Source organism: Theobroma cacao, chromosome 2 (assembly GCF_000208745.1).
Source record: "Theobroma cacao cultivar B97-61/B2 chromosome 2, Criollo_cocoa_genome_V2, whole genome shotgun sequence".
NCBI lineage: Eukaryota > Viridiplantae > Streptophyta > Magnoliopsida > Malvales > Malvaceae > Theobroma > Theobroma cacao.
This window is the reverse complement of record NC_030851.1, coordinates 18353407-18372658: the sequence shown is the minus strand read 5'-3', so window position 1 is coordinate 18372658 and position 19252 is coordinate 18353407. Positions and strand designations below refer to the sequence as shown.

The 19252-nt window shown below is 35.0% G+C and overlaps 2 protein-coding genes across 2 annotated transcripts; one reads left to right on the top strand and one right to left on the bottom strand.

The window, feature by feature from the left end:
• On the bottom strand, window positions 3409-15178 carry LOC18609062 (DNA-directed RNA polymerase III subunit 2). The gene is made up of 23 exons (XM_018114545.1): window positions 15123-15178; window positions 14856-14960; window positions 14639-14749; window positions 14387-14503; window positions 13423-13539; window positions 13234-13314; window positions 11246-11350; window positions 11089-11169; window positions 10873-11004; window positions 10742-10786; window positions 9943-10020; window positions 9734-9873; window positions 9494-9587; window positions 8414-8538; window positions 8199-8334; window positions 7982-8112; window positions 7118-7243; window positions 6977-7032; window positions 6684-6754; window positions 5858-5942; window positions 5650-5753; window positions 4407-4535; window positions 3409-3731 (listed from the first exon to the last, which is right to left on the bottom strand). The coding sequence occupies exons 2-23, from the start codon at window positions 14877-14879 to the stop codon at window positions 3681-3683; spliced, it is 2139 nt and encodes a 712-aa protein (XP_017970034.1). The 5' UTR covers window positions 14880-14960; window positions 15123-15178; the 3' UTR covers window positions 3409-3680.
• Window positions 15008-15915, top strand: LOC18609061. The gene is made up of 2 exons (XM_007044032.2): window positions 15008-15352; window positions 15426-15915. The coding sequence occupies exons 1-2, from the start codon at window positions 15075-15077 to the stop codon at window positions 15634-15636; spliced, it is 489 nt and encodes a 162-aa protein (XP_007044094.2). The 5' UTR covers window positions 15008-15074; the 3' UTR covers window positions 15637-15915.

The following is a 19252-nucleotide window of genomic DNA, read 5'->3' as shown; positions in this document are numbered from 1 at the left end:
AAAGCCATATATTCAAAATAGAAAATCCGGATGGTGGGTGGTTGGAGGAACCGGGGGCAATCCAAGATTCTACAATAGCCTTCTTTTCTTCCCTCATGTAGACAAAACAATGTGACATGACTAGGTTTAATGCTTCTCTCATTCCTTCCACTGTCTCTGAATCTGATAATGCTAATTTATACGTAGTGCCTTCATTGCAAGAGATCAAAAAAGCTGTCTTTGACATTGATAAGGATAGTGTTACGGGCCCGGATGGTTTCTCCTCATATTTCTACCAACATTGTTGGGATATTATAGCATCTGACCTCTTTGATGCAGTGACAGATTTCTTCCAAGGTGCAGCCATGCCAAGGGGAGTTACCTCAACCACATTTGTATTGCTGCCTAAGACCAACAATGCATCAAAGTGGAGTGATTACAGACCAATTAGCCTTTGCACGATATTAAATAAAATTGTTACAAAAGTCTTGGCAAACCGGTTGGGTAAGATTTTACCTTCCATCATCACGGAAAATCAAAGTGGATTTGTGAGTGGGAGATTGATTTGTGATAATATTCTACTAGCACAAGAACTAATAGGGAGAATTGATTAAAAGGCGAGGGGAGGCAATATAGCAATTAAGCTGGACACGATGAAAGCTTATGACTGCATGGAATGGTCATTTATCTACAGAATGTTACAACAGTTTGGGTTCAGTTCACAATGGATTCATATGATTCAAAGGTGCATAGCTAACTGTTGGTTCTCGGTGTTGATCAATGGTAAAGCCGCGGGGTACTTTAAATCAAAGAAAGGGTTGTGTCAAGGTGATTCCATATCTCCACAGCTCTTTGTTTTGATGGCAGAATATCTTTCCCGAGGTTTAAATGCTCTTTATGCTCAATATCCTTCTATTCATTATTTATCCAAGTGCTCAATGGTAGTGAGTCATCTCGCATTTGCCGATGATGTGATTATTTTCTCTAATGGGGCTAAGTCATCTTTGCAGAAAATATTATCATTTTTGTAGGAATATGAAGCTGTATCTAGGCAGCATGTTAACCACCACAAGAGTTGTTTCATTACTCACCAAAACTTGGCAAACTCTAGACGCCAAATTATATCTCACTCTGCAAGATTTATCCATTGTTGTCTTCCTATCACTTATTTGGGGGCTCCTCTCTATAAAGGCCTTAAAAAGGTATTGTTATTTGATGATCTTATAGCAAAGATAAGGGAACACATCACAGGGTGGGAAAATAAAACTTTGTCCCCAGGTGGTAGAATTACTTTAGTGAGAAGGGTTTTTTCTTCTTTGCCCACTTATTTACTTCAAGTCCTTAAACCTCCTACTTGTGTTATTGAGAAACTTGAAAGACTATTTAACAGTTTTTGATGGCGAGGTTTGGCAGATAGTAAAAGGATACATTAGACTTCTTGGCCAAAAATTACCTTCCCATCTTCGGAAGGTGGTTTAGATGTTAGAAGCATAGCTGATGTCTTTGAGGCTATTGGAATGAAGCTATAGGGGAGGTTTAAATCCTGTAACAACTTGTGGACAAAATTTATGAGACAGAAATACTGTGTTGATCAGGTTCCACGATATGTAAAACCAAAAATACATGACTCTCAAACGTGGAAACAAATGGTGGCGAGTTGTATGGTGACGGAACAAAACATGCGATGGCGGATTGGTAGAGGAAAATTGTTCTTTTGGCATGACTGTTGGATGGGGGACGAACCTCTAGTAAATTGCTTTCTTTCATTTACTTCATCTATGACATAGATTTGCTATTTCTTTGATAATGATAAGTGGGATGTCCATAAATTAAAAGTTGTGTTTCCAGAAGAGGTTATTAGGGATATTTTGCTAATTCCGATTGACACATCATGTGGGGACACTATTTATTGGGTTGTTACTTCTGATATGCATTTCACTACTATAAGTGCTTGGAATTTAATTCGACAACGGCAATCAGTTAATCCTGTATTCAACTTTATTTGGCACAGAAGTATCCCATTAACAACATCCTTCTTTTTATGGCGATTATTAGATGATTGGATTCCTATGGAGATGAGATTGAAAAACAAAGGCTTCCAATTGGCATCTAAATGTCAATGCTGTAATTCCGAGGAAACTCTTATTCATGTCATGTGGGACAGCACAGTGGCTAAACAGGTTTGGAATTATTTTGCAAAATTCTTCCAAATCTATGTGCAAAATGTTTTTCACATCCTTTGCTCATGGATATACTCTAGTGATTATACGAAGTAAGGCCACATATGTACATTAATGCCTTTATTTATTTTTAAGTTCTTATGGGTTGAACGAAATGATGCTAAGCATAGGAAATTGGGTATGTATCCTAGCCAAGTGATATGGCGCATTTTCAGACTTATACATTAGTTATTTCACGGGGGCAGTTCCAATGTTGGCAACGACGAGGAGATATTCAGATAGCTCAGATGTGAGGACTGAATTTCTAGAGAGAAAACCTCTTCAACCAAAAATAATCTCTTAACATAAACCATTGACAACTGAATTTAAGTTAAATGTTGATGGCAGCTTTATAAATAATTTACAAAATGCTACAAGTGGTGGGATACTACGTGATCAGACAAGTACGTTAGTATTTGCATTTTTTGAAAACTTGGGTCCTAAAAATTCTATACAGGCAAAATTGTTAGCATTATATAAAAGATTAGTCCTATGCCAAGATTATAATATTTTGAGGATTTAGAATGAGATGGATGCTATGATCGTCATTAAAATGTTAAAGGAGGGATATCGGGGTTCACATGATAGCAAGTATTTATTGATAGCTATACGCCAACGCTTAACTTATTTATCTTATAAGATATCTCATATACACAAGGAAAGAAATCAAGCGACTGATTGGTTAACTAATCACAGACATCAACACCCTGGCCTTCAAGTTATTTCGGAAGCACAAGAAAAGTTACGAGGTATTCTTAATTTAGACAAAATCAATTTACCTTATACTAGATTCAAATAAATGTAAAGATGTAGTTCTCTTTAATTTTTATTTACGATTTATTTTTATTTTGATTTTTATCTTTTATAAACTTACCTTAGATCCTTGTACACAGGTATATTACTTATCTTTTGCCCTTGAAATTACTGCAAAGGTAATAATCCCTGTTTCAGGAATTCTTTATCTCCTTGCTCATATAATTCTGAAGGTCAGGTTTCGACCCCCTCTGCTGTATTTATTTTTTATAATTATTAATAAAATATTTACAAGGTAACTAAACCCTACGAGAATTTTCAGCATTAAAAAAAAACTGGGTAAGAAAATGTTTATATAGTAGTATCAAAGTAAAAAATAGATAGATCTGATACGAGTGCATTTGAATTATTAGTATAACCTAAGACAATATATAAAAACATACTGTGCTGCAAAAGAATCAACCTTACATCATTCCATGAGCCAACTCCACCAAGGCAATAGCTATTATGATTTTTTTTAATATAATAACATACGAATTGTACCAAAGCCAAAAAAGCTGAAACAACAAAAATAAATACTATCTTATGGTTCTCCAACATTTCGCAAATCAATAGTATTAAGCTAAACTAAAAACCATAATACAATTCCTTCCAATAAAAGAATACGATCTAAGTATTTAATTCAATGGCACTGGAAAGAGATTCATACTCCATAGGGCTTCAACTGTCTTATGGTTTTGCTAAATTCACACGAGGAACAATGTTCATTGATTGGAGTTCCTGAAAGCAGGTCATTCGAAGAGACTCGTGAATACAAGAAGGCATTTGATCAAATCACTAGGGCAAATAAATTCTTGAAAATAAGAAGAGGTAATGCTGAAGAATGCATCAATGTCCTTCAAACTTCATCAATTTGCATTGTTGTTGCATTAGATGATAGCAATAGGACAAGAAATGATGTCAGAGAGCAACGTCAAATCCTGAATACACTAATGCAATCCTCCAATCTGCATAATCATTTTTACCTAAGCTATTTACTTGGACAAATCACCAGCCCAGCATTGCTAAGTCAATAGATGCAAATCCTGCCTTTAATAACTCATTAAAGGAGACATTAGCAAATTCCACACTAAACCTTTGAATCTTTGAGGCTTTAACTTCTCTCATAGTGAGCATTCATTAGCAATAAAACGAAAAGCCTTCATTTACAAATCAAATACATCCATAATAAACTCAATCAAGTAAAAGAGATTCCCAAAGGAAGCATGTTTCTATATGTACATTAAACAATCAAAACACAATTAAGGAACAGATCGCTGAAATTTGCTCACATGAAATTCCCAACAGAATGTCCAAGAAACGAGCTTCATCACACATACAGAATTAGAACATTGAGACAAAGATCTCATTTCTTATTCAACCATGATAATAACCACAACAAATGTCAAAGCTTACCTGAAATAAGAGCTTGCAAGCATATGGCAATTTAATCATAGAGATATTATCTCCATTACTACAGGAAGAACAAATCCCTCTTTTCAGCTTATGACTGAAATATCCTAACATACCACACTTTCTACAAACCTGTGTGAAAACACCATAAATGTCAGGTATAATGGCTTTCATAAAATATGCAGAGAAAGGTATTAAAGTATGCAATGAGTCTGTATACTTGTTCAAATGTTCAAATCAAGTAATCAAGACATTGACTAGCTTAAATCAAAGTGTAAGCAAATAGCTTTGTTTTCTCTTCTTTTATCCACCCTTTCTCTTTAAAGGTGTAGAGACTGGCAGATATTAAAATGAAATAAAACTACCATATATAGACAGAAGAAATTTCAAAATTAGGGAGACAATGATTGTGCAATCTCAAAAAATATGGTGTGGAGTTGAGGGTCATGAAGCTCTAATTGTGGCACCTTTGAGGGAGGAGAGATTAGAGAAGTGGAGAGAGAAAGGAGGAGTGATAAAAGACAGACGAAAAATACAAAAGAAAAGCCTTTTCTTTTCATTTTTAACTTTCTACTTTATTTTTTGCCACATAATGTCATGTCAAAATAAAAAGGCCAATATTTGTCACATCAACAAAGTTAACAGAGTTGGTTAACAAGGGCAGCAAATTTGAAACTAGAGGGTTAACATTTTTCACAAATACCAAGTACGGGAGTGACATGAACAAATTTTGACAACCAGCAGGATGACTTGGTAAAAACACCATACTTAAGATTTCTTCCAGGATGTGTATAAATTAAAACATTACCTAAGATTTCTTTCCTTAAGATTAGATATAATTAGGGGTTGTAATTGTTGGGAAGAAATATCACAAACAGATGAAAGGGCAAAGGTTTGTAGCATCGCAGACTGGGAGACAACGTTTATGACTAAAAATAAGTCCAAATGAGACATGTTAAAGCTTAATTGAATTTTTCCAAAAGTTGGTTATGGATCTAATAGAAGATCTTCATCCTGTAAAGAAGTGATCCATGACAAGAAAACTTCCTAAATGCTAAAGCATTACATATGTTTTTGCCAATTTGTCAACAAGCCTTCTAACAAAGACACTGATGTGCACTTTGGTGATTGAAAAACTCACAACAAAATTAGCTATGAAACCCATGCAAAAAACCCGGGCTGCAAAGTACAAGTTTCCCGAGTTTGATAATTGATTCAACAAACCGCAAAAGCATGGAGCTATTACCTGCACTTCAAAAGGATCACTAGAGATCATTAGGCGCTCAAAAATCATCAGGCTAGCTCCATAAGAAATCAGGCAATCACGTTCCATTTCTCCTACACGCAGTCCTAGAAGACAAATAGCTATTAAAATGTATAATCCATAAGTAAAACAGAAATGGAGAAAATGAAACATAGACGGAGAAATTTTCTATCTATATATCAATAAAAACCTCCATTTCGGGCTCTGCCTTCAGTAGGCTGCCTAGTTAGCATAACTCGGGGCCCGCTACCTCTGGCATGGATTTTGTCCAGGACCTAATCATCATTAAAACTCTCATCAGCAAATATAAGTCAAAGCTTTTGGCATCCACTAGCTAAATTAATATTGAATGCACTACGAATTACTTGAATATATTTTATTTTCATTATAAGTTGAATGTTCAGATATGTGCTGGTGTGCAACTGAGGAAAGGAGACAGATGGAGGATATTGGCAGTTGTTGCAGTGGTGAAATTTTATTTTTTTGGATGGTTTCACTATTTCTTAAGAAATGTTATTTTCTGATGGTATTGTGTATTTTGGCTTGTGTAAGTGTTTGGAATACAACCAAATAAAAGATTTTTTTCATATATATTTCTTTTTTGATGGCTGGTATGATGTTGAAAGGCAAGAAAATTTGTTCGAGTGGAGAAGAAGTGAGAATTATGGAGAGAGAGAGAGAAAGAAAAATTAAATTATCATTTCACTAAACAATTTACAAGTCATTATTTATCGAAAATGCCATGTTGTCGACCAAGTCATCACCTTAATGACAGTAATTTAGCAAAGATATTAATCTTATTAGTTTAATAGTTCATTGAAGTAAAGGTATTCAGTCAATTGAAATTGAAGAAAAGGGATTCAAGTAACATTTGATGAAGTAGAGGGACTAAAATTAAACTAAGACCTGTGGTTTCTTTCACCAAATAAATGATCAGAATGTTTTTGACCCTGGACCAAGAGCTAGGATTATCAACAACCAAAGAGTCGCATGCTGTAATGGGATCAAAATCTCACCATATGTTTTAATTTCTGGTAGTAAATTGGTCCCATGAAGATATATGCTTGGAGTGGGCAACCTGAGATACCTGAAGCAAATTTGGAAGTATTAGGACACATATGTATACACCCACCGATCCACATGTCTACTATGCAAGGTTTATCCACATTTTACACATTATGCAAAGTGCAAGAGACGAGAGACCACAAGTTGCTCTTCTAACTTGAATAATGTGTAAAATGATGCTCTTCAAACTTCTAGTACTCCACATGATTATTTACTTCATGTAGGATGAAATAAGAAGCAAAACCTGAGTAAATGAAGTCCTCGCCATTGTAGCTAAAACCATGCTTCACAAGTGTTTCACTGTCACAAAGCAGGGAAAATTTTCTAGGATTGAAATTTGAAATAGTTGGATATTAAAGTCATATGTTGGAAAGCAGTAATCCACCTTATAGCTTCAACCCTGTCTGCATGACCACTTGCTTCTCCAAAGGCACTTCCATAATAAAACCTACCACATGAAACTCCAGCTTTACCCCCAAGAAGCTCTATCATCTTACCTACTGTCATCCGACTGATTATAAAAGAAGAATATCAGTAAAAAATAAATCTACTGAGTGATACCAACTGAGCGATACCAATTGAACCTATATAAATAAAACTTGTATTGCAAACTTTGAAGAACAAAGCCAATAAGTGATTTCAGTACAGACAAGGTCGGAGCCTGGGGGCCACATCCCCTTTTGCCTAAGAGGTCATTCTAATTTTTTATTTTTTCTTTCCTTAACTTGGTCCACCTTAGCCTTTCCAAAATATATTTAGATCCGTTAGGTCATTCTAAGTTTCTATGCACTTTGCATTGATTTTTCTAGTCTCCAATCAGTTTATCAACAGTTTACTGATCTGTGTAAATTCCTCTGTAATATTTCACATGGTATTTTCAACCTAGCATGCAGTTTTAGAAGGAGCACCACATGCCATTCTGTTTTATCTTTTTTACATTATAAATTTTGCATTTCTGTAGTATCAAAACTTGAATCTGTTACTTGAAAACATTAGGAAATGCTATAAATTACAATTAAGGACCTACTAGTAAAGGAGACATTCATTTTGGGTAAGCGGTGTGTGGAAATTTATCTTTTTCAGTAATAGTGTTTGTTCCATGTGTGCAAAGAAACCACTCTTAATAGTGAAACACACACACAAAAGCATTTGGGCTACTGCATGATGCTTAATGGTCCTTAAGTGCTTAAAAAGCTTCAGAATAAATGCCATGATCAGTACATTAATAAGAAAAAGCAAAAGAAAATACCTTGGAAAACCATGAGGATTCATGATTAAATCAGGACAGATGCCATTTTCAGAAAATGGAAGATCTTCCTGTTGAATGATGGTGCCACAAACACCCTTCTGCCCATGTCTGCTACTAAATTTGTCACCAACCTGAATGAACAAGTATAACATAAGAGTCGGCCAAATGTTCATGATAAATAAAATATTTCAAATGGAAACCAAATTATATTTCATACCTCTGGTCTACGTGTATGGCGAATTATAAACTTGATACATAAATTCTCACTCTTATCAGAGCAAAGGGCAACTCTATCTACCACACAAGACTCTCCTTCGGGACCTTTAAATGTTTGTTTAGCAGGCTTATATGCACTGCATGTTGCTAATCAGGTGAGAAACATAGGTATACTAAAATATCAATAAAAGTGCGCACATGAAAGAAACAACTCACATATCTTGCCGTCCATCTGCAGGTACTCGTTGCCCTGTGGTGTGAATTGGAGATTCCTTATTGATATAGATGTCATTTGGCTTAATTATCTCCCCAGGAGCAGCAAGTCCATCATCATCCAGTATCTATGATAAAGAAACAATGTGCCAGACAAGAGAACTCTAAGCACTAAGATTGGACGGTATCACCAGATTATACAACGAGACAAGAAATGGGTATCCTAGAAACAGTGTTTTCATTTCATGCAGTATATGAATAAGACTCCTATTTAGATTAGATGTTATCTCCCCAGGAGCAGCAAGTCCATCATCACCCAATATCTATATGACAATCTATAACCTGAAAAGAGAACACTTAGTACTAAGATTTGAGCCATACCCTATTGTAAAACAGGACAAGATATGGGCATCCTAGAAATAGTGCTTCCATTGCATGCAGAGTCTTGGCATTGCAAGATTTATGCAGATGACCCTTAGTGGCAAGAAACATGGTTAAATCATCTATTGCTTTAACGAGTAGAGTAATACGGTACAATGGTGTGTGCTTAGTTTGAAAAATTCCCTATGATCTTAAACCCTGACATGTGCAGGCCATGTTCACTGCTTCTAAGGGTAAAGCATATATGCTCAAAAGGACATAACCACTCTCCCATAATGGCTGATACTGGTTAGATTTCGAGAATGTTTCTACTCATTAGAAAATAGGAATATTATTTCCAAGAATTCCAGTGTGTTGCAAGCAAGTGGATAGCTGGCATATTTGCAGAGTGCTAAGAAGGCTAAAATTGCTAGGAGACAACTAAACAGGCTCAATAACATAATTGAGTAGAATCAAGGAAGACCCCAAAGAGAAAGAAAAAATCAAGTTTAAAAGATAATAAGGAATCAAACAAAGTGAACAAGGAAGAAAGGGAGAACAAAGGAAAAATTGCCACCACACCAAAACATACATGAATATATGTTAAATCATTTGTCATAGCAAGCATGGTGTGAGGATAGCTGAATGATGCCATAAAGAGATGCAAGATACAGAATCCACTAGAATGAAGAGGGAAAACTACATAAATGCACCATCATGTACCTGCATCCTTTCTGAACCAGGTCCTGTTCTTTGCGGCCTAAGTACTCTATCTGATGTACCATTCTCATAATTCTTCTGATAAATGGCAGTGTAACTGTTCAATGGAGAATATCTGACGTGAGCAAACTAGAGTCCCTAAACTCAAGTGGGATCTCAAAATGCACAAACACAATAAAGGTTCACATGTTGCAACCAGAAGGAAGAAAAGAAATAAAATCAACGAGTTACACATCAGTTTACCTCTTCATGACAATACAACGACCACACCCACGATCCAGAGATGACTTGTTCATGACAATAGCATCCCCTATATCATAGCCACTACAACTCATCACAGCAACAGTAGCATTCTGACCAGCTCCAAGCTTATCATATCCAACCTGGGAGCAAAGTATTTCAGGTATCATACATACTGATGTACCACCCTCAAAAGCACAGTGCATGCTTACCAGCTCAATTGTCCTTGTTGTCAATAAAGGCCGTTGAGGATAAACCAACAGGTAAAGTACGGAGTCCATTCGAGAAAACTGTAAGATCAAACAGCAAACTTAAAAAAATCAAGAATACTGAAAGAAAAGATATATAAGAACTACAACTCATTATCCTACCAATGACCCATTAAAGAAATCTCAACGACTCAAAACTAACAGTCTTAACATCTCAGACAGAAACAGCCCAACAAAACATTCCAATGGAAAGAAAAAGAACTGAAACACAACAAATATGCAATGAGGACATGTAGCATCAACAGTTTGGTAATAAAATGACATTCTTCTTATGGAACAAGAGATTTACTCTCAAGCAATTTTCTCCTTTTATTTTCTTTGTTTGGAATCTTTTATTTTTTATTTTTTTGTTTTGGGTGGGTGGGTTGGGGGGTTGCTGAAAATAAAAGGGAATCTGCTTATACTCTATGGCAACATTTTAAAATGTTTCATAATAATAAAAAAAACTTACAAAGCATAGCTACTGTACCAAAGATCAAATACTCTAAATATCCAGGTAAATACGAGTTTTCACATTAGTGCACATAGGCTACATAATACATTCGGTTTGCAATATGAGAATATTTAAATTATGACAACAGGACTTTAGCAGACAAAAAAGTGGCCTCATATCTTCATAAATAAAACTAAAGCATGTTGCTTTAAATAATGCAATGCCATCAACAATCCAGAAAACAATAATCTCGTACAAGAAAGGGGAAACGAAATATTGTTACCATAAAATATAAGAAAGAGCACTTGCCTGGTTATATGCAATGCTTCCCATAGCTTGCTTGCCCATAGCACACTATATATAAATACACATATAGCATAACACTTAAATGCCATAAAAGAGAAAATCAATGAATTGGATATTAAAACGATAGACAAAACCCGATAGGTATTTCTTGGTGACTGATTATGATGAGGATATGGAATTAACCCCGCACAGACGCCTAAGATGGTTAAAGGCTCTATCTCAATATGGGTTGTTTCAGATGTGGCCTCTCCCTCATATAATGCAATCTAAATATGAGAAAAGGGGATAATCATGCCTTGAGATTCACCACCAGTCTATTATAACTTTACAAATAATAGATGGAAACAGACCAGAGCATTGTTTTGTTCATTAACATCAAGATACTCAATCAACCCTCCACGAACAAAGTCTTGGAAAGTATGAATTCCATCCTAAATACACACGAAAGAATGAATCAATACTTTAATAACATTTCCATGTGGAAAAAGATTTGCACATTACAATTACCACCAACTCCTTCATATGGCTTTCTTTGATCCTTGAAATTCCCTTGTCAGCTATAACCAGCGGACGACAAACTCGACCTCCATCAGAAGCAATATAGACACAAAGCTGTTGAACATTTTTTATTTTCTCCTCAGAAACAGCAATTCACTTATGATTATAAAAACTAACAAATATGTAGCAAAAGCATTATAGAACAAAGTACAACATATATTTATGTGTGTGTGTGTGTGTGTGTGTATAGTACATGATCAACTGCCAACCCAACTTTATTTAAAAAAAAAAATCATATATAAGAAGAGGAATACATAACAATCAAACTTTCTTGGAAGATGGTAGACGGCTCATGTCCCATACAATCTCCGAAACAAAAGCAGGTTCAGAGGAAAATGCACACCAGCTTGGTACAGTCCTCTGGTTTTCACAGAAGACCTGAGATGAATCTCAAATTCATTAGGGTTTGTAAAAGACTTGATTTCCATTTTGAAGAGCCACCATGTACGATGCATCACCAAAAGAAGATTGTAGAGTTAAATAATTTAGGATTTATGTATTACTTAGTTATATTCTATTGGCTCTAATTACTTCTAGTTATTTTAGGGTATTTAAGTTATTTCTATATTAATTAGTCCTTTTTACTATTTACCAAGAACTAGGGTTTACTCCCAAAACACTGAAACCAGTGCAAGTTCTCAATCCAATTCATGTTGACCAGTAGCTTAAAGTTTAGTGCATACTGTTATGCCTTTAGTGTACAAATGCAAATTACAGTTCCAAAGGCTCTCATGTCATCTACTTGCCTCTTATTCTGCTGCCTCTTAGCAATTTTCAATACCAAGTCAGGGTAACGGTGAAGTCCCATCAGAATGTTGCAAAGCAGTGTTGATCTTCATGGACACAAAGGTAGGATTAGGCCAATTTCACTCCATGGCTCAGATAAAGGGCAGGCACGTTTTAATCATATCTCACCGATGCCGCGTGGAATATATTAGCCATTTCACTCGTATTACTTCTCGTTTCTCCATTTATTCGTTCATATTTGAAAAGCACAAAGTTTAAGAAAAGTGTATTTACTTTGATGATTTTACATGTTTGTGCCCAACAATAATAACCATTGCCTGTTGCAATGGTAATTTATTGTTTACTAAAGGATATAATAGAAATTTTAGGCCAAAGTTTATATTATATTTGATAGTTCCACTAACAAATCGAGACATCTATAAATGGAAAGATCAAGTAATATTTTGAGATATTGTGAGAGTTTATCATTTCAGTTAGGGCAAAATGGCAAAAAGGCTCCTCAATCTCTATCTTATTGCAGTTCCAATTTGGAAGGATGAACAGGGAATGTTGAAGTAGTTCCCAGGGAAGCAAGCGGTTCCTATTAGTGATAAGTAGTAAGTTAATAAGTATTCATTACTACATGGATACAGCCATAGGATAAAATGGGCTTTCACTACCTAAAACCACTTGAGCCCTTCCTATAAAGGACTTCTTTACGATATTATATTCCTTTCCAAAGTCAAATTAATGATGTCTGATTCTCATTATAATGAAACTATTTTGCAACAATCTATCACTTGCGTATTAGACAAGAAAAATGGTTACAATTTTCAAAACTAAAGATACATGAGAACCATTAGACATTCACAAGAAAAGAATCACTTTTTTTTTTGGAAATATAAGTTCAGGAAAACTCCCTGGCAATTAGGTCGATCATGAGATTTGATTTTTCTATCATCATCATCAGGTTAACCCTATCAAGTACATTTCTTGGCATCAGGCATCAATTGTCCTTCAATCATCCTCATACAACAAAATCAGATTCCTTAAAGGAGATGTCAAGTTTGCAAGAACAATCAACGTTTATGATTTTAGACAGGATAATTACTCATGTAAAGTTGTATAAAAAAAATTGAAAAATAGTATGACATCTGAGGCATGAAGAACCACAGTGAAAAAAATGAAAGCCCAGGGAAAAAAGATTTTACCTGCTTCTCATTTATAAAGACACTTACAAACTCACCAACTTTGCCAGCTCTACGCAGCTTTCTAATATCATCAGCAAAATGCTACAAAAGAAGAAGGATTATTGAGAAAGTGAAAATAGAGTTACCATAAATGCATTTCTTTTATTAAAGTATTAATACCAGCAGAATACAACAGAACATTGTCAACACCTGTGGTCTTCTATGCTTGCCAAGAATCAGCCCATTTAATATAATTAGAAATGAACTTTGTGCGTGAAGATCATCTCCTGATAGTAATTCCAAGTCTTCAACTCCCAAACTATAGCACTATTCCAGCAGAAATTGCATGTCCATAAATAATAAAGATGAACATACATATCTCGATGCAAGAAAAGCAGCATTCAATTTATTACAGAATAAAGCTCAAGGTATTAATCTGATTATGGTTAAATTTTTTATGCTAGATTCCAGTAGCAAGAATCAACTCTAGGAATGCTGATCAGTACTATAAAAGGAATGTCAACAAACATAAACACTAAAAAAGATCTCCTTACCAAAACAGTGGAACTAAATAGACAGTAACAAGGCTACTTGGTAAAAATTCTAAGACTTAGTACTTCTTAGTGCTTAGTTAACATGATATCTGGACTTTTTGTAGCAAAGAAGAGGGATCACATGAATAGGTTAATACAAATTCATATGCAAGACACGCAAACATGTATTTGAGTATATGGCATGCAGATGCAAATGCTTCATGCATGCCCACGTACACAATTTACACATATGCATAAGAATCTAATGTTACCTTGTAAAGACCAAGTCATAATTATATCATTTCTATCCCATCTAACCCCTAAAATTGAAGGACATTTTGTACATAGATAATTAGATTTAATTCGTATTTGCACATTTATCTGCAAATATCCATATCATAAACCACTAAAGCATGTTTTAACATCTTTGTCTGATCAATTGCAATTACAAGCACATGTAACTGAACAGATAAAGAATTAACTTCATATGCTATTTAATTGCATATAGTTCACTGAGACATACATTTACTTATATAATGCACACGTGCATACTACCTTCAAATACCATCACCTTAAAATTACTACATGAAATGCACTTTTAACATTAAAACAAAAGAAATTTTTGGTGAATAAAGATGTACCAGAGAAATCAACGGACCCTCCTCATCATCAGTTGTGACATGAGTCATTAGTGCCAAGTTTTTCACCAGTCCACAAGCTTCACCTTCTGGAGTATCACTAGGGCAAAGCATTCCCCACTGGGACAAAGTATTGAAGAAAAAAATTTGAGGAATATTAAAATCAAAAGTACAGCTCAAAGGGTTTAAGTAACCACCTAACAATAATTCAAATCAGAAAGCATATCAATTGCAGTACTAGGAAATCACTCTCACCTGGCTCGGTTGCAATGCCCTAGGTCCACTAACTTTCCTCGATTTCTCAAATTGAGACGATATTTTTGTCATGTGGCCCAAGGTCCCTATAAATGATAGCCTGGCCAGCACCTGGAAGTAAAGGATTTTCCACCGGCATAAGTCATACCACAAAGAAAACTGAAAGACTACATACAAAAGCATAGTGAAACATAGACAGAGAAGATGCAAAGTAAACCTGTGTCATGCCTTTCCTGCGCATTTTGAACCGCTTAATGTCAAAATTGCCTGTAGAAAGGGTCCTTTCTAGCCCCACAGTAATAATATCCACAAGTCTTAAAATCTATAAATTACCAACAAAAAGAAGAAATCAATATAGAAGAAGTAAGAAGCTTAATATGAAATAAAAGACTAAATAAATAGATCCAATCATAAACAAAAATCTGGATTAAAATAAATGTCAATTGGAATAAAGGTTATATATCAATGGTTTAAGGGTATCAACCGGGATGCTTTAGGATGGGGGGATTTTCGGGGAGAGGGGATATTCCTTTTTCAGGGTGGGGGAACCTTGTCTTTTTGGGTGGTTCTTTTGCTGGTTTTTTGTGGATTTTCTCTGGGAGTTGATGTGCTCTTGTGTCCTCCTTTTGGATGGTGCTTTGATTCTCCCTTGCTTCAGCTTTCCAGAGGATTTCTTTGCTTGAGTTGTGTTCCGGATGCTGCTTCCTCTTCAAGGTGAAGCAGCTTTCTTCTGCATTTAAGGCATCATGTGACAGTTGCTGACCTTCCTTTTTGTGCCTGGCTGCAGGTCATGTTCTCCAAGGAGATGTAGCCGTGTCTTGGTTCCTTTGCCTGTGGTGCATCTCGAGTTGATTATGTTGATCCTTATTTGCTCGGATCTGTCAACGTGCTGTCAACTTTTTCTACTCCAATTGGATCTTGGCTTTGATGATCAAGGGCTTCAAGGGATCTTGAAGTCTCTACTCTGTTTTTGGATCATATTTGTTTTGTGGTCTTAGGGCATTGCTGTCACTGTTTGAGGTTGATTTTTAGGAATTATGTCTTTGTTGTATAGCCTCCTTGTTTCCTGCTGTTGTTTTTTATCTTAGGCAGGATCGAGTTTATTTTGTGAGGTTACTGATTGGTGAGGGCATGCTGCTGGTTTATGTAAGCAGTGGTGAACCTTTTTGTCCAGGCTTTTCTTGCCATGCCGGTTTTCATTTCATACCAATGAGAGTCTCTGGCAGCTCCAGTTCGAGACTGTCAATGGTATATCGGTTAAGGGCTAATAAATTCCACTTTTCAAAAAAAAATATATTTCCATTCAACTATATAATCTAATAAGCAATTTCATTTTCCTACAAAAATCTTCAGATATCATACACAAAACAATTAGCTATCAACCCCCATGTCTTTCTTGGTTAAAAACTCCCTGCTGGTTTATGTCTTCCTTCCGTTTGAAAGAACTTCCTTATGTCTTTTATTAGCAAAGTAAGAGCTGAGTGCTTCAATTGATGGAAGTGTCTTATGTTTATGACAACCTAATCAAACAGATTTACAAAAGGCCCACTTGAACTGGACAAATGAAAGACTTAGGACCGTTACATGGGAAAACGAATTCATAAAACAACTAGCTAAGCCTCATGTTCATGATGTCTTGCTCTAATAGATTTTATAGATGACTAGGGAGCATGACATCAGTTGCAAAAAGCCAGTAGAGATGCCAAAATATGAAACGATGGGGAAAAATGCAAATGACCTTTCTAATGTGACAAATATACAACTGCTTTCCTTTTACTTCAAGTTGACAAGGATAAGAACACTATATAGAGAAAGTGATGGATTGCATCCAGAACCCTAGCTTTCTCAAATCCTACCAGTAAACTTAAAGCTATCACATATCATTCCCTTATGCTTGGGGCAGGTTCTTTTGGAAGAGGATCGAAACAGTAGCATGGTATGGTAAGAAACTTTATCAACAAAATGGCATAAACAATGAAGATCAAGCACAACACAACCTACTAGATCAAAGCCAAGGAACAGCATTCCATAAGATAAGTTGAAATCACCTTGTCTCCACTCACTACAGAGTTATATCTATTTCAAGTGTAGGTCCAACCAACCAAAAAATATTACAAAAAGTCAAAGTCAGTAAGAACCCACTTGATTACAAGATTCCAGCTACTGCAGCAGTTGAAATTTACATACATGAAAAAGAAAAAGCAATGCAGTGTAGTACTAGGCCGCAAACTGTTCCCGTGGGAATAACCATGTAAGGAAATTACAAGTAATTCACATCCTAGCTTACATGTATGATGTACGTGCATATGAATAGCAAATAAAAGATATACAAACAAAAAAATAAACAAACTGAGAAAAGCTAAACTTTTTCATATACGATAGATCTTCTTCCTTTACAATATGACTTCCAATAATTGATGAAGATAAGATAATTAAAACTTCCATATCTAATAAATGAAACTTACAAAGTGTAACGTAATGAATTGCCCATGATAAAAGCTAAATCCATGAAAAGATCAACAGAAAAGGGGAGAAACAGAATAATATAACGAACTACCCAAGATAAAAGCTAAATCCATTAACTATATAAAGTCCAGCAGCTTATTGAAAACAAACATTCAATGAGCAAATTACCAATAAAGCAAAGTGCATTGATTTCATATCTGTATTCAATCAATGCAAGTTTCGAACACATTTTGTAACAAACAAAAGCAGATCCTAGGAAGGGGGCTGCGAAAAATTATAGTTTCTCACCCAGCACCAGATGTCAAAGTGATGGGAACAAGAATGAAACTTAGTGTATGTTTTGTCACTCTTGTTTGCAATAAGGTCCCTATTTTAAAGATATACACAAATGTTAGGACACAGGAAGGAGAAATTGCTGTGAGCTGTTTAATATAGGTCACGGTTGTTCAAAGCGGATCCTAGGAAGGGGGCTGTGAAAAATTGTGGCTTCTCACCCAGCACCAGATGCAAAAGTGATGGTAACAAGAAGCATGCATCTTAGTGTATGTTTTGTTACTCTTGTTTGCAATCAAGTCCCTATTTTGAAGATATAGAGAAATGTTAGGTGACAGTTAGGAGAAATTGCAGTGAGCTGTTTTATATAGGTCATGGTTGTTCAGTTAAATCACTGAGCTTGAGGATCTAATTTTAATTACATGTATTGGGCTAACGACAATTAATATCTTTTGTGAACAAGCTTCACCAAACCATAAAAAAAAATCTTTAATATCATGGGAACAAATCATATTTAGGGCACTAGTAAATTAAAATTATTTCTTGAATGGCACAAGTATAGTAACTTGTTTCTTTGTATAAAGAAGTTTGATAAAAGACCCTTTCCAACAATACTGAAACAAGTTCCATTTTGATTTCCTTGCTCATGGAAGACCTCTTTGATTTAACAGTCATGGTTGGTGTTTAAACAATTCAACTTTTTTTAAAATCTCTTGGCAAAACCCATACCTATTAAGCTCCGGTTTTTTTTTAAATTACACTTTTCTTTGTTTGACTAGATACTATAAATAATTTTAGGGGTTATAAAAGATAAAGGATCAAAATTGATAGCAAGGAAGAGAAAAGATTAAATTAGATAGAAAAGTCAATCACCTTTAAAAGGACATAAAAGAAAATGAAACAACAACCATTGTTTTTCTTTTCACTTATTGCTCTTAAAGTCACAAAGAAAGTCATAAGGTTCCCTTTTATCATTGTATAACTCTTAGTATAATTTGTGTTTTTTCATCAATGATATATCATAATTATCAACAACAAAAAAATTACAATGTATATATTCACCACCGAGGAAAAATTAAATAAATCCCCGACATAAACTTACTCAGACTTTCTCTTATCTATTAAGAGATGACACCATGTTATGTGTCTAACCTTGGCTCTTCCTGTCTAGACTTAATACCTAGCTACTTATTGTTAAACTACAAATAATATTGAGTCTTAGGTGACATATAAACTATTGTATACATAATCTAATCTAGTAAATTGTATTAATATATGTTTTAAGTTATAATTACCAACTATAGGAACTATTTAATTCTTAACAAATCTAATCTAGTAAATTATATATATTTAAATTATAATTACCGTCTATAGGAACTATTTAATTGTTAACATTAGATAAAGTTTGTGGCTCAAAAACCCAACAAGCATGAAACTGCTGAATATCACTTATTAGAGGATCAATTGTATGTATTTATGTTAACATACATACATAAGCCTGATTAAATTCCTGAAGCATTCAGAAAAACAGTTTCATGTGAAGAGAAATCCAGCACTTACAAGAGAAGGATCCAATGAGCTAGATCTTGCAGGCTTAGATAGGATAATGTCTATCCGTTTCTTAACCTCACCAATCATAGTCTTGAACAAGTCCTACAACAAAAAGTCCACAAAGGAGACAGAATTATTGAGACCCATTAACTGAGGATGTACAAATATTTTGAGCTACTTGTAAAATCTTGAACAAACCTCAAAAAGCAGAGAAATTAATTGGCCTGACAACTCAAAACGCTTGTTCCCCAAATAATCCTATAAAACATAAAAACATCATTTATTTACATCTACATAAAGTAGCACACGCCATTAAGAAGTCTA

Bases quoted from the DNA above. Each gene is read 5' to 3' on its own strand.
- LOC18609062 (XM_018114545.1), bottom strand. From the start codon at position 14,879: ATGCGCAGGAAAGGCATGACACAG. The intron at 10,787-10,872 runs GTTTTGTCTATC...ATTTATATATAG, and splicing joins CACCAAGAAATACCTATCGG to TGTGCTATGGGCAAGCAAGC. The intron at 5,943-6,683 runs GTGAGATTTTGA...AATGATGATTAG, and splicing joins ACCAGAAATTAAAACATATG to GTCCTGGACAAAATCCATGC.
- LOC18609061 (XM_007044032.2), top strand. From the start codon at position 15,075: ATGTCAATTGGAATAAAGGTTATATATCAATGGTTTAAGGGTATCAAC. The intron at 15,353-15,425 runs GTGAAGCAGCTT...GCCTGGCTGCAG, and splicing joins GATGCTGCTTCCTCTTCAAG to GTCATGTTCTCCAAGGAGAT.